The sequence below is a fragment of the Balaenoptera acutorostrata genome, chromosome 9, assembly GCF_949987535.1.
Source record: "Balaenoptera acutorostrata chromosome 9, mBalAcu1.1, whole genome shotgun sequence".
NCBI classification, from domain to species: domain Eukaryota; kingdom Metazoa; phylum Chordata; class Mammalia; order Artiodactyla; family Balaenopteridae; genus Balaenoptera; species Balaenoptera acutorostrata.
This window is the reverse complement of record NC_080072.1, coordinates 71183938-71207342: the sequence shown is the minus strand read 5'-3', so window position 1 is coordinate 71207342 and position 23405 is coordinate 71183938. Positions and strand designations below refer to the sequence as shown.

Genomic DNA, 23405 nt, shown 5'->3' with positions numbered 1-23405 from the left:
AAATGGAAGAAACATAGAAAAGCTGGAGTGGAACCGCTTTTGATGAGGCTGAAACACTGAATGTAGTCCCAGCAATATTACTTTCCCACATCACTGAATTACAGGGAGACAAAAGCAGCTTGGAGGAAGGAAGAAGAAAACCACCTTGACCTTCCAAACCTGAAGGGGGAAATAATGTCACCTCAAACACGGAGGAAGACTGGACGAGACAACTGGCAAGAAGTCCGGAATCCAGTTAGGTCTTTGCTGTCTCGCTTGTTTGGGCATTCACACATATTTGTCACCTGCTCTGGGCAAGGCACCGTGCCAGGCAGTGGGGCTACAGCAGTGGATAAAAGTGACAAAAATCCCTGCTCTCGTGGTGGAGCTCACTTTCTGATGGGAAAGACTGACAATAAACAAATAAATAAGGAAAGCCTACTGCCTGCTGGCTGCTGCTTCACTGAAAAAGTGCAGCCATCTCACCTTCTTACAACGAATCTTTAAAAGAACAGAGGGAATTCCCTGGTGGAGCAGTGGTTGAGAGTCTGCCTGCCGGTGCGGGGGACACGGGTTCGGGCCCTGGTCTGGGAGGATCCCACGTGCCGCGGAGCGGCTGGGCCCGTGAGCCACAATTACTGAGCTTGCGCGTCTGGAGCCTGTGCTCCGCAGCAGGAGGGGCCGCGATGGTGGGGGGCCCGCGCACTGTGGTGAAGAGTGGCCCCCACTTGCCGCAACTGGAGAGGGCCCACGCGCAGAAACGAAGACCCAACACAGCCATTAAAAAAAAAAAAAAATATATATATATATATATATATATATATATATATATAAGAACAGAGGGCAAACCCACGGTCCTGCCGGAGGGACTGAGTGAGAAGTAGTGGGACTTTGAGTGTCAGACTGCACTCTGGATGTAAGGCATGGGGGGCGGGGGGGACGGGCATCCAGGGGCTCAGCAGTGTGGACCAACTGTAACCAAGCAGGACCCTATGAGGCCTTCCTAGAATAGACTTCTACCTGCCTTTTGTCTATGGGAAAACTTTAATCAAAGAATAAATTCAATCAGAGAAGTGAGAAAATGCAGAAAGAAAGGAAAACAGTCAAGCATGACAAAATAATAATACTTTAGCCATTAAACAAAGTCAAGGACCTTTAGTTCCTCCTCAAGGGCTAAAGATAATCTGAGCCATGTCCTTTGAGCTGTTTCACAGATACTGAAAGCCCCACCAGGTGGGAGAAGTTAACTGTGTGCTGCCCACCAGCACGGTAGACCCCAGACCGGTTGGAACAAGGAGGTTGATGATGCTGACTCCCCATTACCTCACCACCAGCCAATCAGAATGTCCACGAGGTGATCACGCCCTGCTCCTTGAACACTAGACGACTCTTCAGAACCCCCTCCAGGGTGGGACACACAGGCTTGAGGGTATTAACCCGCTGTAGCCCCCTCTGTCTGGCAAAGCAATAAAGCGATTTCTTTCTACTTCACCCCAAACTCTGTCTCCAAGATTTAATCTGACACCGGTGCACAGAGGCCAAACTTTGGCAACACAACGACAGGATAAATGGACCGTACTGGGCAGACAGTGCAGAGAAGGTGAGGGCCGCACATTCCTCTACGGCAGTGGTTCTCAACTGACGGCGGCGGTGCGCAAACCCCTGGGACATTTGTCAGCATCTAGAGACATTTCTGAATGTCACATCAGGGGTGATGCTGGTGGTGGTGCTACTGGATTCTAGTGGATAGAAACCAGAGGTGCTGGTAATCATCCTACAATGCCACAACAGAGACTTATCCAGCCCTCAACGCCAATAATGTTGAGGCTGAGAAACATGCTCTGGTGAGGCACGGGGTCCTCCCTTGAAAATCACTTTCCTCTACCACTGGCTAGGATTCAATTATACTTCAGTTGAATATGATTTCAGCATGCACAAATGTAACCTCTCTATTAAATGCTTCTGGTGCAGGCCCACACTGCTCTTTTGCGAAATAAAATGATTAATCGTCCTCTGTTTATCAGTGGCAGCACAGCCAAGTTGTGTGACATCAAGAGCAAAAGTTAAATCTAATAAAAATCTGTTGGTGGTTGGCTTGGCTAATAGTAACAGTAGCTTGAAGCTACTCTGTTCTCATTACTTTGGTAAAGTCAGTGGGATGGTCCCTTAAACCATCCACTGAGAATTCAGAGACGATGTGTAAATAATTAAAGCTGATTATTTAACCATTCTTCCAAATAGAAAAGTATCCCTCAGAATGCCTAAGAAGGGCTTTCCTGGTGGTGCAGTGGTTAAGAAACTGCCTGCCAATGCAGGGGACACGGGTTCGAGCCCTGGTCTGGGAAGATCCCACATGCCGCGGAAACTAAGCCCGCGCACCACAACTACTGAGCCTGCGCTCTAGAGCCTGCGAGCCACAACTACTGAGCCCGCGAGCCACAACTACTGGAGCCCGCATGCCTAGAGTCCGTGCTCCGCAACAAGAGAAGCCACCGCAATGAGAAGCCTGCACTCTGCAATGAAGAGTAGCCCCTGCTCGCCACAACTAGAGAAAGCCCGTGCATAGCCAAAAATAAATAAATAAAAAATTTTTAAAAACTTAAAAAAAAAAGAATGCCTAAGAAGCTTTTTGTCTGAAACCAAATGCAAATAAATCAAAGTTGATGCTTTACTCACCTTTCTTTCCTTACCACTATCACTCATGTCTTTACTGCAGAAACATACATTTCAATGAAAAAAAAAAAACACAATGAACGGTATCAGACAAAGCACAAATGCATTAAGACCCTTAAACAGAAAACAGCACCAAGAAAACAGTTCCATAAAGAAAAAGAGTAGTGCTGTGGCGGGGAGGTGTTGCGGTCCCGAGCAATGACACATATGCTCTTCTGTGGATCTTATTCTGCAGTGATTAATTAACTTTCCCACTAACGTACTTAAGCAGATTCTGTGCCCTGAGGGCATTCTAATTAATTCATTTTTCACTTTGAATAATGTAGTTTTTCTAAAGGGAGGCCACCTGACTACGAGTATGGATGGATTCTTTAAAATCTTTTGGCACTTTGCTTATGTTCTGCCTTTGAATGTCACGACATCAAAATATTAGCTTTAAAACCCCCAAATAGTTTTTAGGAAGACTGCTCCCACACCACCAACCCTCTCCTCTTTGCAGTTTAAGGCCAGTCACCCCCAGAAAGCTATTCCTGATCAGTGACACCCCTTCTTCACTCTGACATGAGATCCTCTGCCCCTTAGAGTAATGGTGACGCTTTTTGTGCACTCTGGGTGACCTCATTTGTCTATCTTGGCTTTCCTATTGAACTGCTATTTACTATCTGGAAAGACAGAAAAGGGATCCAAGAAAATTGTGATGTCAGAAGACATACCCTTTGACTTGGAGTTATAATTTAACATTTTTCAGCAAAAGGTCGAACCATGCCCTCTGATTTGTATATGTGTGTGTTGTGTGTGTGCACGCATCTGAGTTTTTACTACCAGGAAAGACTTGTAAGTAAAGCTATTTATTTTTCTTACCGCTACAAAAAGTACGAGAAAGGAATATACTTAAAAAAACATACATTCCCCCACCCCCAATCAAAAAGAGCTGTTATTTTCATTTCTTCCACTGAGATATTTGGCTGGACTCTTTTTTAAATGATAAAAATTGACTCAAGGACTGGGTACCAATCTGGGTAATCTGTCATAGGCAAAACAATGAACTCCAAACTAAGGCTGAGTTAGTAACAACTAAAAAACTGACGCTACTCAGATATTTTCCTCAGCCCCAGAGAGGTAAGATAACTTCTCAAACCCTCATCTCATCTTCCTTCTTCTCTCCTACTCTTACCCCTCTGCCACCTTCCATCTTTCTTTAGAAAGCAGAGCACATAGTGAAAACCAAGGGTGACAGACTTACCTGTAATATGATAGCTCACTTGTCGATTGATGTCAGAAGAGTCTCTGTCCCATGTGCTGAGGACAGCTACCACCTCGCCCGGAGGGTCGCTCTCCTTCACGTTCCCTCGGTACACCTCGTGGGCAAAGACTGGAGCATTGTCATTTATATCCGTCACCCTGACAGAGACCAATGCTGTGGAAGAAAGAGAGAAGGCCTCCCCGAGGTCGGAGGCCACCACGGAGAAGGTGAACGTGGGGTCTGTCTCGTGATCCAGGTCTCTCAAGGTACTGATCCAGCCTGTGTTACTGTCAATGTTGAACGCTTCCATCACCTTTTCAGGTTGGGAATCTGAGTGGAGGGAGTAGGTGACCTGCCCATTGGCTCCCCAGTCCATATCGATGGCTCTCACCTGCGTGAGTTTGGTGCCCACAGGCATCCCTTCCATGATGATCGTCTCATAGCTTGAAGTTTCAAAGACTGGCTTGTTGTCATTCAGATCCAGTACCTTGATGTCTACATCCACCGTGAACACAATGTCTACCTTGTCCAGGGGTATAGTGGCTGCTACTTTGAAGTGGAAAGCTGGGCTGATCTCATGGTCAAGACGTTTGTCCAGCTTGATCGTGCCTGTTTCCTGTTCTATGATGAAGACAGCTCCTTTGTTATTTTCCAGCCGCTCCCCATTAACTGTGCTGAACTTGACTTTCTGAGTGGGCAAAATCCTCAGGGTGTCCACCGTGCTCCCAATGGCTGTATCTTCTGAAATGGTGAAGGAATACTGAGACTGGGTGAAGGACGGCAAGAATGTTTCAGGGGGTAAGACGTGGATGTAGACGGGGATGAGGGAATGCTTCACCGGAATGCCCCCATCCACTGCTTTGACAAAGAAGGACAGCACTGTGTTTTTCAGCTGGTTAAAATGGCCCTTTGTGACCATCCAGCCATTGTCAGGATCGATTTCCAGGAGGTCAGCCACCGAGACCGAGGCCTCGCTATAGAGGGAATAAGTAATCCTTGCATTTGCTCCATCGTCTGGATCCATGGCTTGAACCTGAGTGACCAGGTGACCCCGTCCGACATCTGCCCTGACGCTGGCTCTGTATTCCACTGTCATGAACTGAGGGGCATTGTCATTTTCATCCACCACAATCACCCTCACGGTGCAGAAAGTTGTTCTCCCTCCACCATCAAGGGCCCTCAAAAAAATACTGATGTCTCCTTCCAGAGGGTTTTCCCGGTCGAGCCTTTCTGTTGTGATGACCTGTCCATTGCCATCTATGAGGAATCGATCCTTAGCAAAGTCATTGATGATGGCGTAGCTGACCTGCCCATATGTCCCTGGATCCCCATCCGTGGCTCGAACGTGAATTACCTTTGTCCCAGCGGCTGTGTTCTCTCTCACCTCAGCTACATAGGTGCTTTGCGAAAAGGCAGGGCTGTACAGGTTGGCCCCGAGGACCCTGATGTGCACCTGGGCAGTGCTAGTGAACAGCCCATCAGAGACGGACACATTGAGACTGTACAGAGGCTCCATCCGCTGCTTCCGGTGGTTGGAGAGCGTGATGACGCCACTCTTGCTGTCCATCAGAAAGCTCGTCCGGTCATTCCCAGATAAAATGCTGTATTCCAACCGGTCAAAATCAGAGCTGTCTGCATCGGAGGCTTGCACACAAGTTACAAAATGGCCCCGGGGGGCTAATTCACTCACATATGACTCATAAATGAGCTGATTAAAGACTGGAGGGTTGTCATTTACATCCGAGATGTAGATATGAACCAGGACCTCGCTGCTCAGTGATGGGAAGCCATTATCTGTGGCTCTGACTTTCAAAGTGCAGTGTTGCACTAACTCATGGTCAAGCATCCGCGCTGTCAGGATTAAGCCACTTGTGCTGTCTATGTGAAAATAATCCGTGCTGTTGTAAGTATCCTGGACAATCTGATAATGGACCATTTTATTGTTTTCTGAGTCTGCATCTGTAGAGACAACTTGTAAAACAGGTGTCCCAATGAGAGAAGCTTCTGATAATGTGGTATTGTACGTGGGTTGATCAAAAATAGGGGGGTTGTCATTTACATCATTAAGTAGCAAGTCAACAGTGACTTCAGCCCTGGCCCCAGTAAGGGCATCACTGGCTCTTACTGTCAACTTGTAAACAGATGTAATTTCGTAATCCAAAGGGCTAATGACTTTCAGGACCCCAGTGTCAAAGTCAATGTTAAATTGTTTATAAAGATCCCCATCAATAATGATGTATATGATGCCCTGGCCTTCTGGGCTGGTGGCGTTGATGCTTAGAATGGGGGTGTTGACGTTGATGTCTTCGTTGATGGATGCTGTATAAAAGGGCTTATCAAACACAGGCATTGCTTTGTTGACAATAGTGATGGGAAGTTCCACGGATGTGGACAAAGAGGGTTTTCCACCATCTTTGGCTAGGATGGTGACTTCATACTCAATGTTGGACAAGTCAGAGTTGAAAGCTTCTTTTAAAATAACTTTCCCTGAATTAGGGTTAATTTCAAAGTGGCCATAGTCATCCTGTAAGAGGTAGGTCACTTCTCCATTTGCACCTTTGTCTTTGTCAATGGTTGTCACTCGGTAAATCAGGGTGCCAGGCTCAGCATCAACTTGCACAGCAGCGTAGTAAGGGAGGCCCACAAAGACTGGAGAATTGTCGTTTATGTCTTCGATGTTAACCCTGACCACCACCCTTGCCACCCGCAGATGGTCTAGCTCTCGGCTGGCTTCCACAACCAGCTCATATAACTCTTGTTCTTCACGGTCAAAGGGGACTCCGGTGGTCTGAATGACCCCTGAGGTAGATTTTATCTTGAACTTATTTCCTGGGTTTAAGATGCTGTATTTTAAGGGCTCATTAAGGCGATTTCCCACTGCATTGACAATAGCAACTTTGGTTATGTTCGTGTTGTTCTCTGAGATCGAGGTGGAGTAAAAGCTTTGTGTAAAGTGGAGGCCGCTGTCCATGGCTTCTTTAACCAAGATGGTGACCATGGAAGTACTATAGAACTTTCCATCAGACACCTTAACTATCAGCATGTAGTGATCTTTGGAGAGGTTGTTGTTTTTAATAGTGAGCACTCCACTACTTGAGTCAATTAAAAAATGATCCAAGCTACCTTCCATTAGGCTGTACGTCAGTTCTGGGGGCACCTCAGAGTCCGGATCCGTGGCACTAACTTTCAGAACCTCCACACCGACATAGGTAGGTAGAAGTAAGACAGTCTCAAACACAGCCTGAGTGAACACAGGTGGGTTGTCATTCACATCTGTCACTTCTATGTTGACTTCAACGGGACTCTCTGCCGTCAGCTGGGGGCTACCACTGTCTCTCACGTGCACATGAAAATGGAAATGGGCGATGGTTTCATGGTCCAGGTTGGCGATTGTTCTGATTGCACCTGTGCTGGAGTCCACCGTGAAGAACTTCTTGGCCGTGGACTCAACAATCTGATACACAAGCAGAGCATTCCGATTGCTGTCGGCATCTGTAGCCCGAATCACCAGCGGGCTGTTGTCCAAGCTCCTGACGATGCTATTGATGGGGGCTGCCTCGCTTAGGCTACCCAAATACTGAGAAAAGAGAAAAACTGGCGCATTATCATTTTCATCAACAACCTGAATATTGATTGTGACGTTGGAAGCCATTCCTGCCATGTTGGTGGCCTGGACAATGAGCTGATAAGAGGAGGTACGCTCGTAATCCAGTGCCTTCCGTGTGGTGATGACTCCAGAATAGGGATTTATGGTGAAAATCCCATCAACGTTTCCATCTTTGACTTCATAAATGAGGGTGGATTGACTGATGGCAGAGATTAGAACGACTGATGTTCCAATATCAACATTTTCATTTACTTCTGCTTGGTAGTCTTTGTGAGTGAACTTGGGGTGAGAATTATCAGACATGGTGACAGAAATTCGCACAATCGCGGTGGCAGACATCGGCGGGGAACCCTGATCTGTGACTTTGACTGATAGGACAAACTGACCCATTGTTGTCATGTCTGGCTCTTTAGAAACAGTGATGATGCCCAGGACTGGTTCTATCTTAAATGTGTTCCCAGTGTTCCCTACAATAGAAAAATCAACAGGGAAATGAGTTCAAGTGGGTCATTTTCTGAAGATTCACTCTTCATCTTAAAGCTACTTTACACAACATGGCAAACAGCAATTATTCATTTTCACTCCACCTCATCCTGAAATAAAATGAGAGACTTCCCTTTTAGGGGTATTCAAAAGCAACTGAAATGAGTTTTCCAGTAAATTGTGAATTTCAGATCAGTATCTTCTTCATCCAGGTTAACAAGAACAACAACACAGCTCTGTGTACATTCAAACTGGGAAATAGGAGAGTTTGTAGGAAAGACTTTCCTGCTTAGGATTTTCTTATTCCCAGACTGGGCTGGCACATGCCAATGACACTGATAAAAAGACATTTATCCTGAAACCAGTGCCATAATTCTGTGTATGTTATAAGAAAGAGGGGTGTAGGGATTTCCTTGGTGGTGCAATGGTTAAGAATCCGCCTGCCAATGCAGGGGACACAGGTTCAGTCCCTGGTCCGGGAAGATCCCACATGCTGCGGAGCAACTAAGCCCATGCACCACAACTGAGCCTGTGCTCTAGAGCCCATGAGCCACAACTACTGAGCCCACGTGCCACAACTACTGAAGCCGATGCACCTAGAGCCCATGTTCTTCAACAAGAGAAGCCACTGCAATGAGAAGCCGGTGCACCGCAACAAAGAGTAGCCCCCGCTCGCCACAACTAGACAAAGCCCACACGCAGCAATGAAGATCCAACACAGCCAAAAATAAATGAATAAATTTAAAAAAAAAATAAAAAAGGAAGAGGGCTGTGGGAATCGCCTCACAACATTATCATATAGTCATTCGGTTTAAGACTCTCCCAAAGGTAAGTTTTGCTACGTGGAATTGGTATAGTTTCATACATATCATCAAAACCAACTTCATCCCAAACACTGCTTGGTGACGGGGGTTTGTTCAGGTATGGCGAATTCTTCTCAAGTCACCATTTGCTTTGTAAGCTGTGAGAATTTTTTCGGACTCGCCTTCTATTCTTCACTCCCCTACACCCCAACACACACATATGCACAGACAGACATAAAAGTAGACACAAAATGTATAAGGCAGTTGTTCCATCTGTAACCATTCTATTTGCTCAATTTTTGAGATGTTTCTGATGAAATAAGAAAGTGTTAAAAATCTGAAGCAGCACTGAAACCAAGAACTTGAGCACAATCCTTATGAAACTAAGAAACTGGCACCCCACTTTGACAAACCTGAAATGGGAAGGGCTGTGAACCGTGACACTGTGGAAAAAGAGGAGGAGAGAATGGGGGACACAAAACTTGAAGAATGTAAACAATGTGTCTCACAGGTAGTGAACAGCAGCATTCCTCACCACGTTACTTTTTGCTTCTCTCATGAGGCTTTCCCATACTTCTCAAAGAACACATGCTTGTGTGTCTAGATTTTTTTACATCACAAGTTAAAAGTTTGGTTATTCAATTATATCTGAATTTTTCTTTCTTTTTGAAGTGCTATAGCATGGCAACATACAGAGTTTAAATGTCATTATCATTAAGATAGGCTCCAGGATTGAGAGTGCAGTTAGATAATGTGTTTATTGAAATATACAATACATACAGTTATTTGCACACTTCTTACTACATACTTATTAACTAAACTTTTCCATGTCTGAAAACAAAAATGTCATGTTCATATAAAATCTATTTCTATAAGATGCTTGCTTATTTCTCAAGAGGGAGCAAGTCCAACAAAGAGATAAAGAATTTGATTCTAGACCCCAAATATGAATATTAAACAAAATTATCTTTGACGTCAGCAGGATTTTTTACTTTGCCACCTGAACATGACCATTTTGTGGTGACAACGAGAAGGTCAATGAGCTCATGAACAAACTTGCAAATTTTCAATAAATAGCACCGTGGAATTACGTGTGATTCCAATATTCGATTCATAGACCCTCACAAGGAGGCAGGAATCATTTCACTTTAGCATCTCAGGGGAGGAAAATTTAGAGATACCTGAGTAATGGTCACCTTCCAGCAGTGGCACCAACGTGCAACCCTGAATGATGAATGCCACATCCTCATTATGGTGTCCCATGTGGAGTTTTGAGGTGAGTTCTTTCTTACTCCAGGCTCGTACATACACAGCAAGATACATATGGCAGGGATGAAGGAAGGCCAGCTTCCGACCTTGAGTAGAGCTTCTCCACCCTGCTGTTCCATGGCTGCTGACCTGCTTGTTACCCCCTTCCAGGATGCTGTGCTTATACGTCAGGTCTAAATGGGCTCTTTGCCTCCTTCCCTCTTCAATGCACTGTCCCATTTTCTTAGAATCCACTTCCTTCTTATCCACTTCTTCTGTACTTAAATCTTTGGAAGCTAATCTCTGCTTGCTTTCTTGGAATCTATGACTTCTTATAGATTTTTGGCAACTGGGCAAAAGCTGTGCTGACCTTACTTATCATTATTAATCTGGTATACAGCACAGTGCCTGGCACAAATAAAAGGTGCTCAATAAATATTTGTTGAATGATTGAGAGAGGTAGATCAAAAAAGATGTTTAAGTCTCTATCTGTATATATCTTGGGGTCCAATATGCCCCCATCCTAACTCAACACTTTCTTAGTCCTGGTCTCTCCTGTACTGCCCTGTCTCAGAGTCACCCATGAGCCACTGTTGGCACCAAACATCAAACCTGAACTAAATATAAGACTCGAAGTTCTGCACTTGAATTCCACCTCAGTCTTTTGGGCCAAAATGAAAAGGTTCAGTAGTTACTTTAGGCCAGACAGGGGAGAGGAAATGTATGGCCACCAGTAAACAGAGTAAAATCTTGCTTCTCTGAGGTTTTTGAGAGCACTTAAATAAAACATACACTTTATACGAACCTCTTGTTATTTGATTCAAAGTCCTGAACTATCTGGGATCTGCTTGTATCCTACCATGATCCGTGAAGAAACTTGACTTAACTAGACCCAGTCCAGGTCAAGTGTAGGTCTGTCTGTCCTGTAATTCTCATTAGCTTTTTACACATCCAATCAAAGGTTATTTTTTGAGATACCAAGCATTCCTGTGGGTTTTCTGGAAACTCGAGTTTTCTATATAAAAGATGTTTTAAGGAAATAACTTTTCTCTCTAGTTTTAGCCTACTGTTGAAGAAATGACTGAGTCCTTTCCCTATGTTCAGCACCCGGCTATAGTCTGTGGAAACTGAAAGATAAGCGAGGCAGAATTTTCAGCTGGGTGGTAAATTACTCTTAAATTACTCTGAGAACCTCCAAATTTGGTTTCAAAATGTCTGGCTCTCTGAGAGGAGTATACGTAGTAGCCTTCATGACAAATATAAAAAGCAAGTACACACGCAGACAAATGCTTAGAAGATGTTAAGAAAAGTAGAAATAAAACCCTATATCAAAATGATTACAATGTCATGAAACAATGTATATGCATGAATGAATTACGAGAAAAGAAAAAATACATAAGATTAGGGGAAAACTATAGAACGGACATAAAGAGTTCTTGGGTTAGGTGACATTTCCTGTGGCATTATTTAAATATATGTATTTTAAAGTTTCCCTATATTATTTGTGAAACTAAAAGAACAAGGACTGTGTAAGGAAATAATTAAAATATCCTCTGATAAACAAGAGATGAAAAATAGCGTTTTAAAAAAGAATACTGTCAGGCTTTAGGCTAAAAGGAAATTCCATGGAAATCTGGAAAAGAAAGGGGTGAATTCTCCTGGGGTACCTGGCTTTCTGAACCAACATCTTTTCTTCTTTTTTGGTATAGAGTTTAGCACAGACTCATGTAAAATGTAGGTGCCTAATAAAGGAAATAGTTTCAGATTGTCATTGAATACGGGGGCTATTTTTAAAGAAAGTCATTGGCTTTTTTTCTAATATTTTTTAGTCCAGAACTGTCATTCTAGCATTCATATTTTAATTCAACCACTCACAAAAATGCTCCATATTTACATCAAGGGAAAGAAGCCTTTCCAGCGCTGGCATGAAAGGAAACAGCATTTGGCATTATGCATGACAGACATAATGTTGCAGACGTTTTGGGAATATGTGGCTTGAATATTCAAAAAAGACAGAACAGGGGAAGGGAAAATAGAGCAGATAAAGGATATTTGTCATTTTTAGGCTCGGAGTCCTGTCTTTGCTTGGACATTCATCTCTTCTGTCATAAATGTTTTCTAACTGTCCAACTGCAAACCATCAGGAAACTATGGTCTTGCTTTCTAGATACTAAAATTGATTTTTTTAAAAAAATCTCAAATTTAACAACACAAGAATCTGCATTTATTTATCTGTCAGGTTAAGCAAGCAGTTCAGTACCTACCAACTACTCTGCTACTCAGATCACCTTCAACGAAGTGAGTTTGTGCTAAACCTAACCCTAACCCTAGGAATTTCTGAAGCCCACAGCCCACAGCTCACCTACTGACAAGTAAGCATTGACCTTTAAGATTCAGTTCACCAAACTCTCTAGCAGCCCTCAAATGATGGGAGGCTTTGGTTATTTTAGTCTGAGGCCACGGCTTGTTGACCCATCAGTAAAAGCCACCGAGTTTATTACACATTCTTCTCTCTTCTCCATTCCAGAAAAATCTGAGATTGAACACAGTAAAAGGAAACTCCTCCTTCGCTGTCAATGATGGAAAACATATTACTGAAATGCCAAGAACTTGATACACCATCGTTGTGCAAATAGGGCAGTTGCTTGGCCAAAAAATTCATCTGGAGACATTCCAGTGGTAACTATGTGAATTTTACATGGTGACAAATACTACTGAGGGTCCAATGCCATGCATGACACTGCAATCTGCACCAGCTCTCACCTGCTTCTATGGTATATATGAGTTCTGCATTTTCCCCTTTGTCTTTGTCCAGAGCCGTCACTTGCAGTACAGCTGATCCCAGAGCAGCCGATTCGAACACAGATGCTTCATACAGCGGGTTGGTAAAATAAGGGCTGTGATCATTAGCATCTTCCACGTTCACAATGACTCGGGCCAAGTTTCTTCGATAAGGAAACTCCTGATCTCTGACCTTTAGGCAAAATACAAGAAGCAGTAGGACTAAAATCTTTAAGTTGCAAAGAATTCACCTGGCTGTGCCTAAAGTGAAATCAAAATGAAATAATGCACAAAAACTGCTTGACCCAGTCCCAGGCCCAGAGTAGGTATTCAATAAGCAGTGCTATTATAAAGTGAGGACACTGATTGTGAACACAGTGAGAGCTGGGGCCACTCTGTCTTTATTGCTCAGCATTACGCCTGGCCTCTGGTCTGTGTTCAGTCTGTGCTTGTAGAACTGATGTCAGGATATCACAAACACAGCATTTTCCTTTGCCCCCCCCTCACTCTCCACCCCCCGGAATTTGTGTATACAGTTGCTAACGGAATGGTGGATGGAGGCCCTTGTAAAGGGGAAACTAAAATGTGGAATTAATGAATGCAATGTAGCCATTGTCATTCATTCATTCATTCAACAAACATTTATTATCATCTATTATCTACCAAGTCCTAGGATTGACTCTTGTGGTTCAGCAGTGGATTAGATACAGTTCCTGACCTCAAGAACCTTATAGTTGACTGGGGAATCCAAACAAGTAAGTAGAAAGATACAAGGCCCAGAGGTAAGTGCCAGAATATGAGTAATTAGTAAGGATGTTAGCCTAGCTTGGAAGAGGTAACAAAAGCAAGTAGAAGTGGTAAAATGCTGTGGGGGGTGGGGGGGTGGGTGCATGGCATATATTTCAGGCAAGAAGAACCAACATGAATAAAGGTCCAGAACTAAGAGAGAACCCTGACCACTGGGAAGATGAACCAAATCTTAATTTTTGAAATGTGAGACCCCAGCACTGTGAAATCACCAAAGAACCTTGCCTGACTGCTTTAAAGTTTTCCCTGGTTTGCATATGGCAGAAGCTTGCAACTAATCAATTTTTTAACTGTAACACATGATTTTGCTATAATTGTATGTAGCATTAATCCAATGTGTGCTTTTTGCTTGTTCAATTTTAGATCCCCTAACTTCAGAGAGATTGGAAGAAATTAGAAAATAGACCAAGAAAAGCTATCAAAGGGAAAGGGGTTTTCAGAAATATTACCTAAAAGGAATTGAGCAAAATGACTAAAAGGGCTTAGCTTGGAGAAAGGCAGCATAAAGGAGTTGTTTGCTCTAAATATTCAATTACATAAATGATAAATGATACAGGGTAAGTGCACTGAATTCTAAGTTTGTTCAGGAAAGAATGAACAGAAATGGCTTAAGAAATCATGAGAATAGAGTTAGTCACTGGCAGTAGATTTCTGCTCCTGAAGAGATATATGCAAAAGCTAGCCGGTGAGCGTGATGAGTTTCCCTGTCTGTAGACCGGCCTGCCCCACCCAAGGACCAAACTTGACTCTGTACTTTGGGATTATTGAAATCTAGGTCTGTTCCAATCGAATGTCCAAAGGTGCAGGGACTTTGTCTCTTTTATATCCTCGGTGCCTAGAACAGAATTTAGTATACAGTAGGTGCTTGAGAAATATCTGTTGAATGAATGGATGAATGGCCAGAGGGATGGATCTGATGAACCCTGAGTCCCTCTTCCGTTCCCTGGAGTCTCATCTGGAAACCATAGCCAAAGGCATGGAACTGTAGTTTCTTCTTGCCCAGAGACTTGGAAAGGAAGAGTAGTACTTAGTGGAACAGTACTTCAGCTGCTTGGGAATTGGTAGCATCTTAGTGTATTTTAAAGCCAATCAGTACAAAGATTACATCTCTGCCATCCTGCCTGGTCTTAAGGAACTCAGGGGGGCCCTGTTACGCAGTGGCTGTACAATTGCCCATAGGGTTCTTGGATAGTTAAAGGAACAGGTTTTAGGTCATAAACAAGGGTGTTTATTACTAATCTTTACTTCCCAATTATGTAAACTAGCCAAACTTTGTTTTAAAATGAAAGCATCTTCTACATAATTTGGAGACCCCATGAACCCAAATTCAACATTCTCTGTAGGCTTTGGTGAGTTTTGAGATCTCTTTTGTGGGCCGGTATTTACCACTAGGTCCAATGCCAGTGCAATAAGTAATCAATCAGTTCTCTAAATGCTTCCAAGGACTGAGCATTGTACAGGTTGAATAAATGATTACCCTTGTAATTAACTTCTCAAGGAACTTCTTTTAAACTTTTCCACAAAATCTTCTGGATGCGAACCAGTACAGAAACATGGCCTGTTCCTTCCCGCTCAAATCAGGCTGTCAGCAGCCTTTACTGAGCGGCCACTGTCTGTAGAGCTCATCTAATATTTCAGTTTGGCAAACATATGGAGTAACTATCTAACAATAGTAATTCCTCACTGAACTAAAAAGGCAAGAATGAACGCAACCCTGCAGTTGAAAAGACCAAATTTACTACTACTTACAAAATTCAAGGGCCCTGTACATCTGAAGGCTAAGGCATGTGCCTTGGATGATCAGTGATTCTGCTAGGAGAGCATATTAAGCAGTTTGGTCCTACCATTATGTTGAGTATGTGCTTGTCCTGGGCTTCGTGGTCCAGCCTCTCGGCTGTGTAGAGCACGCCAGTGCTGGGGTCAATCCGGAACTTCCTCATGCTGACAGAATCTATGCTGCTGTGGACAGTATAGCTTAGCTTGTGCTTCTCATCTCTGTCTGTGGCTTCAATCTGCAATATCTCGGTATCTGGAAGCACATCCTCGGAAATTGTCACATCGTAATTTGGCTGAGAGAATTCTGGGCCATTATCATTATTATCCAGCACTTTGATAAATACCTATAGTTAAAAGGAGACAAGAGTGATGACTAATGCCAATTTACTCATTTCTAGTAAAAGAGGCTTCCTCCTTCTCTCTTCCCTCTGTGTTCTTGGATCCCAGCTTCTAGCAACTACTTTAATATGTAGGAAGATTCTTATGAAAGCACTCTGTAATTAGAGGTTGACGATAAACCCGTAGTTCACATTAGCAGTAACATAAACTGTGAGGATCAATATTCTCATGATTAAGTGAACAGATGAGACAGCCCCTGGGGTGGGGGGTGATAATTCTAGGAGATTATTTGAGGCACAATGTAAGAGATCACAAGGTGACCTTAGTTTGTTAAGTTCCTATTATCTTACATTGTTGTTATGTGCTTCTTATAGTGGACTTAATGTGGAGGCAGTGACAAGATAAGTAACAAAGAGGCAGAGGAAAGGGAGGTGTGAATACAGAGGTGGCTCTCCTTCAGATGGGAGGTGTCTAGCAAAGAACATGGTACTAATGATAGTTAAAATATGAAGTTCCCAAGTTATTTCAAAAATTTTCAGGCAGATTTTATAAAAGTAATAGCTTAATGAACCCTGAATATTCATCACTCAGCTTTGACAATGATCAATTCATGGCTAACCTTGTTTCATCTTTATGACCATTCATCTCCACCTGCTCCCTCATATTATTTTGAAGCAAGTCCCAGCCATCATATAATTTCAGTGTACATCTCTAAAAGATAGGGACTCAAAATAAACACACACATACACACAATACCACTACTGCATCTAAGCAGAGAAAACAGGAATTCCTTAATGTCTTTAAATATTCAGTTGGTGTTCATACTTCTGTAATTGTTTTGTAATGAGTTATATATGTTTGTGTACATGTGCATATATATTTTCAGTTTCTTTTAACCAGGATATGCAAATAAGGCACAGACATTGCATTTGATTGACATTTCCTTTAATTATCTTTTAATTTGTAGGTTCTCTCTCTATCTTCATCGATTTCTTTGCAATTTTTATGTTGTGATTGTTGGCAATCAAAAAATTGAGCCATTCCCTCTTTAGTTCCCACAGTCTGAATTTTGCTTATTTTATCACCATGGTTTTGTTCTACATGTTCCTCTGTCCCGTGTATTTCTTATAACTTGGTAGTTTTATGTAGGAGACAATAAAATTCACATTCAATTTCCTTCTTTTTTTTTTTATTTTATTTTATTTTTTAATTTATTTATTTATTTTTGGCTGTGTTGGGTCTTCGTTTCTGTGCGAGGGCTTTCTCCAGTTGTGGCAAGTGGGGGCCACTCTTCATCGCGGTGCGCGGGCCTCTCACTGTCGCGGCCTCGCTTGTTGCGGAGCACAGGCTCCAGACGCGCAGGCTCAGTAGTTGTGGCTCACGGGCCCAGTTGCTCCGCGGCATGTGGGATCTTCCCAGACCAGGGCTCGAACTCGTGTCACCTGCATTGGCAGGCAGACTCTCAACAACTGCGCCACCAGGGAAGCCCTCCTTCTTTTTTTTTTTTTTGACAAAAATCTTTCATGGGTGATATAGTATATTTCCATCTGGAGAACATAATATCTAGTTCTCTATCTTGTTCTGTGATATTAGCAGCCATTGATGATCATGATATAGATAACATTAATTCATTAAAAATACGAAACAGTAGTGTTTTAATTCTATGATTTCTTCCTCACTTATTAGCTAGAATAGTTCTGAAAAGAAAGTTCTCTTCAATTATTTGGTTACTCTGAAGTACACTTCATGTTGAAAGGGAAGGAGAATTCTTTTCCTTGACCATTTCAAAATAATGAGTTTGTTCTTCAGCTCCTCCCAAAGTGATCAATAAGGTATTTTTTTTCAAGCACCATTATGAGCTCATGAATTTAATCACATCTGATGTGTTTCTGTCCACTGCAGTTACTATATTTATTGATGCACAAATGGTCCTTCCTTGGCCATGGGGAGCCTCTTCAAGTTGGCTTTTGCAATGTTCTGACACAACCCAAGTAGTCTTTGATAGCTTCCTTGCTTTCTAATAATTTGCTGCTGGTAATTTTTTCAGGGTCATCTTGTACATTTTTTCTGCCCCAGTCTTGAATTATCCATTTCTCCAAGAAGTGTTGGTTTCTTTTTAGTTAGAAGTGGCATTTAGAGACCACAGTCTGGTGCTAGGAATGCTTATTGCTGCTAGCTTTGCTATTTTTTCAGTGGACAGAGTCAGGAAAGTGTTTTGTTTTAAACAATTATTTCATGAGTTCATATTGATACTACCAATTCAAAATTAAGTTGTCAACAACCCTGTCTATCAGTGGCCTGGCACCAGCCCTGGGACCCCCCCCGAATCATGTGGCCAGCTGCACTGGGATCCAACTCCATCCACTGTGGGACAGCAGCCACTGCATGTGGCAGGGCCTGGCAGCCAACTGAGCTGACAGCCTACCAGCACATCCACAGTAGTTGACCTTGCCACAACAAAAGACCCCATGCAGCCCACATAGGAGGCACCACTAGAACATATAGCCCTGGTGACAAGAGGGTAGTGTGCAGCTGGGCTGCATAGAATGTCTCCTACACAAGGCTACTTCTCCAAGACCGGGAAACACAACTGAACTACCTAATACATAAAACAAACACAGAAAATAAGGTAAAATGAGGAGACAGAGTAATGTGTCCTAAATGAAAGAACAAGACCAACCCCCAGAAGAAGAACTAAGCATAGGGGAGATGAGCAATCTACCCCCATAGAAGTTCATAAAGATGCTTAACGAGCTTGGGGAAAGAATGGATGAGCAGAGTCATAAGTTTTAACAAAGAGTTAGAAAATATAAAGAAAACCAAAGAGAGCTGAGGAACATGATAACTGAAGTAAAAAAATACTCTAGAAGAAGTCAACAGTAGATTAGATGATACAGAGGAAAGGATCAGTGAACTAGAAGACAGAATAGTGGAAATCCCAAGCTAAACAGAAAAAAAAAAAAAAAAAGAATTAAAAAAAATGAGAAAAATTTAAGAGACCTCTAGGCCAACATCAAGCACACTAAGAAGCACACTAAAGGTCCCAGAAGGAGAATAGAGAGAGAAAGGGGCAGAGAGCATACTTGAAGATATACTAGCTGAAAATTTTCCTAACCTGGGAAAGGAAACAGACATCCAGGCCCAGTAAGTACAGAGAGTCCACACCAAGACAAATAATAATAAAAATGTCAAAAATTAAAGATACTGATCCTTTTTTATAATTTTTATTTTTTTTAAATTTATTTTTAAAATATTTATTTATTTGGCTGCACGAGTCTTAGTTGCAGCATGCAGGATCTTTCATTGTGGTGCATGGGCTCCAGAGCGCTCGGGCTTAGTTGTCCTGTGGCATGTGGGATCTTAGATCCCTGACCAGGGATTGAACTTGCATCCCCTACATTGGAAGGCAGATTCTTAACCACTGGACAACCAGGGAAGTCCCAAGAGAGATCCTTAAAAGCAGCGAGAGAAAAGCAACTAGTTATAAACAAGGGAACTCCCATAAGACTATCAGCTGACTTTTCAGCAGAATATTTGCAGGCCAGAAGGAAATGGCATAATATATCCAAGTGCTGAAAGGGAAAAAAGCCTACATCCAGAAATAATCTATCTGGTAAGGATATCATTCAGAACTGAAGGAGAGATAAAGAGTTTTAAAGACAAGCAAAAGCTAAAGGAGTTCATCACCACTAAAACAACCTTACAGGAAATGTTAATGGGATTTCTCTAAGTGGAAAAGAAAAGGCCACAAATAGAAATTAAAAAAATTATGATGGGAAAAATCTCACTGGTAAAGGCAAAATATAGTAAAGGTAGTGGACCAAGCACTTATAAAGCTAGTAGGAAGGTGAAAAGACAAAAACAGTAAAATCATCTTTATCTACAATAAGTAGATAAGGAATACACAGAATACAAAGATGTAAAATATGTTGTCAAAAACATAAAATGTGGGGGGAAAGGAGTAAAAATGTGGGGCTGTTAGAATGCATTTAAACTTAAGAAATCATCAACTTAAAATAGATACCCATACATATTAGATGTTATATATGAATCTCATGGTAACCACAAATCAAAAGCCTTTAATAGACACAAAAATAATAAAGAGAAAAGAATCCAAACAAACACTAAAGATAGTCATCAAATCACAAGGGAAGATTGCAAGAGAAGAAAAGGAACAAAGGAGAACTACAAAAACAAGCAGAAAACAATTAACAAAATGGCAATAAGTATATATCCATCAATAATTACTTTAAATGGAAATGGACTAAATGTTCCAACAAAAGACATAGAGTGACTGAATGGATAAAAAAGAAAACAAGACCTACATATATGCTGCCTACAAGAGACTCACTTCAGATCTAGAGACAGGTACAGACTGAAAGTGAGAGAATGGGAAAAAGTACTCCATGCAAATGGAAATCAAAAGAAAGCTGGAGTAGCAATACTTAGACAAAATAGACTTTAAAACAAAGACTGTAACAAGGGACAAAGAAGGGTATTACATAATGTTAAAGGAATCAATCCAACAAGAAGATATAACAATTGTAAATATATATTTACTCAACATAGGCACACATAAATACATATAGCAAATATTAACAAACATAAAGGGAGAAAATAACAGTAATACAATAATTGTAGGGAACTTTAACACTCCACTTATGCCAATGGACAGATCATCTAGACAGAAAATCAATAAGGAAACATTGGCCTTAAATGACACATTAACCACATGTACTTAATTGATATATATATATATTTATATAATATATAGACCATTACATTCAAAAGCAACAGAATACACATTCTTTTCAGACACACATGGAACATTCTCCAGGAGAGATCACGTGCTAGGCCACAAAATAAATCTCAATAACTTTAAGAATATTGAAATCATATCAATCATCTTTTCCAACCACCACATTATGAGACTAGAAATCAACCACAAGTAAAAAACACAGATGTAGAAGCTAAACCATATGCTACTAAACAACCAATGGGTCACTGAGGAAATCAAAGAAGAAATCAAAAAAATACCTGGAGACAAATGAAAATGGAAACACAATGACCCAAAATTTATGGGATGCAGCCAAAGCAATTCTTTTTTTTTTTTTTTTTTTTTTTTTTTTAATATATTTTCTGTTTGAATCTTACATATTGTAGGTATAGTTTGCCTCCATAGAAGCTATGTCTCTTCGGTGGTTTTTCTGTTTGTATTTGTTTTTTCTTTTCTTTTTTTTTTTTTTTTTTTTGCTACATTTCTCTCTTCTTAGAATAAGGTAAGTGTAGATTTTTTTTTTTTTTTTTTTTTTTTAATGAGGATCTTGAATCAGATGCGTATGTTTGATTGATTGATTGATTGATTGATTTTGGCTGTGTTGGGTCTTCGTTTCTGTGCGAGGGCTTTCTCCAGTTGTGGCAAGCGGGGGCCACTCTTCATCGCGATGCGCGGGCCTCTCTCGTTGCGGAGCACAGGCTCCAGACGCGCAGGCTCAGCAGTTGTGGCTCACGGGCCCAGCCGCTCTGCGGCATGTGGGATCTTCCCAGGCCAGGGCTCGAACCCGTGTCCCCTGCATTAGCAGGCAGATTCTCAACCACTGCGCCACCAGGGAAGCCCGCCAAAGCAATTCTAAGAGGGAAGCATAATGATGTAAGCCTACCTCAGGAAACAAGAAAAACCTTTAGCCAGACTCATCAAGAAGAAAAGGGAGAGGGCCCAAATAAATAAAATTAAAAATGAAAGAGATGTGACAACTGATACCATAGAAATACAAAGGATCATGAGATTACTATGACAAATTTTATGTCAATAAAATGGACAACCTAGAGGAAACAGATAAATTCCTAGAAACTTATAATCTCCCAAGACTGTATCAGGAAGGTAGAATATATGAACAGATCAATTACCAGTACTGAAACTGAATCAGTAATCAAAAAACTCCCAACAAACAAAAGTCCAGGACCAGATGGCATCACAGGTGAATTCTACAAAACATTTCAAGAGTCAGTATCTATGCTTCTCAAAATATTCCAGAAAATTGAAGAGGAAGGAAGGCTACTGAACTCATTCTATGAGGTCCACGGAACCCTGATACCAAAACCAGACAAAGATACCTGCCAAAAAGAAAATTAGAGGCCAATATCACTGATGAACATAGATGCAAAAATCCTCAACAAAATATTAGCAAACTGAATTCAACAATACATTAAACGGATCATACACCATAATCAAGTGGGATTTATCCCAGGGATGGAAGGATGGATGGTTCAGTATCCGCAAATCAGTCAATGTAATACACCATATTAACAAATTGAAGAATAAAAATCATATGATAATCTCAGTAGATGCAGAAAAGGCTTCTGACAAAATTCAACATCCGTTTATGATAAAAACTCTCAACATAGTGGGTATAGAGGGAACACACCTCAACATAATAAAGCCCATATATGACAAACCCACAGCCAACATCATACTTAATGGTGAAAAACTGAAAGTATTTCCTGTAAGAAAGGAAAAACTGAAAGTATTTCCTGTAAGAAAGGAACAAGGCAAGGATGCCCACTCTCATCATTTTCATGCAATTGGAAATCCTTTTATGTATTGGAAATCCTAGTCACAGAAATCAGACAAGAAATGTAAAAATTCAAATTGGAAAAGAAGTACAACTGTCACTGTTTGCAGATGACATGATACTATATATAGAAAATGCTAACACCACCACCAAAAAACTATTGGAACTGATAAATAAATTCCATAAAGTTGCAGGATACAAAATTAATATACAGAAATCTGCTGCATTTTTATATACTAATGATGAACTAAGAAATTAAGAGAAATTAAGAAAACAATCCAACTTACAATTATATCAAAAAGAATAAAATACCTAGGAATAAATCTAACCAAGAAGGTAAAAGACCTGTACTCAAAACTATAAGACACTGATGAAAGAAACTGACAATGACACAAACAGATGGAAAGATATACCATCTTCTTAGATTGAAAGAATTAATATTGTTAAAATGACCATACTACCTAAGGCAATCTACAAATTCAATGCAATCCCTATCAAAAAAATTGGCATTTTTCACAGAACTAGAACAAATAATTCTAAAATTTGTATGGAAACACAAAAGACCCCAATCTTGAGAAAGAAGAAAAAAGCTGTAGGTATCATGCTACCTGATTTCAAACTATCCTACCAGGCTACATTAATCAATGAAATATGGTACTGGCACCAAAACAGAGACATAGATCAATGGAACAGAACAGATAGCCCAGAAATAAACCTATGCTTATATGGTCCATTAATCTATGACAAAGGAGGCAAGAATACACAATGGTGAAAAGCCAGCCTCTTCAGTAAATGGTGTTGGAAAACCTGGACAGTTATATGCAAAAGATCAAACTGAACTACTTTCTTACACCATATGCAAAAATAACCCAAAATGGATTACTTAAATGTAAGAGCTGAAATCATAAAACTCTTAGAAGAAAACACAGGCATAACACTCTTTGACGTTGTGTTAGCAATATATTTTTTGACTATGTCTCTTCAGGCTATGGAAATAAAAGCCAAAAAAGCCAAAAACAAAGCCAAATGGGACTACATCAAACTGAAAAACATTTGCATAGTGAAGGAAACTATCAACAAAACAAAAAGGCAAC

General features: G+C 41.2%; 1 protein-coding gene across 5 annotated transcripts in view; it reads right to left on the bottom strand.

Moving 5' to 3' along the window:
* The window catches only part of FAT3 (FAT atypical cadherin 3), a 717681-nt gene that overhangs the window by 98945 nt on the left and 595331 nt on the right, over window positions 1–23405 (bottom strand). For all 5 annotated transcript variants that reach the window (XM_057553401.1, XM_057553405.1, XM_057553404.1 and 2 more), the window contains 3 exons: window positions 15469–15744; window positions 12800–13010; window positions 3896–7969 (listed from right to left, as the gene is read on the bottom strand). In XM_057553401.1, the coding sequence (XP_057409384.1) occupies window positions 3896–7969; window positions 12800–13010; window positions 15469–15744 (4561 nt within the window). The remainder of the gene's footprint in view (window positions 1–3895; window positions 7970–12799; window positions 13011–15468; window positions 15745–23405) is intronic.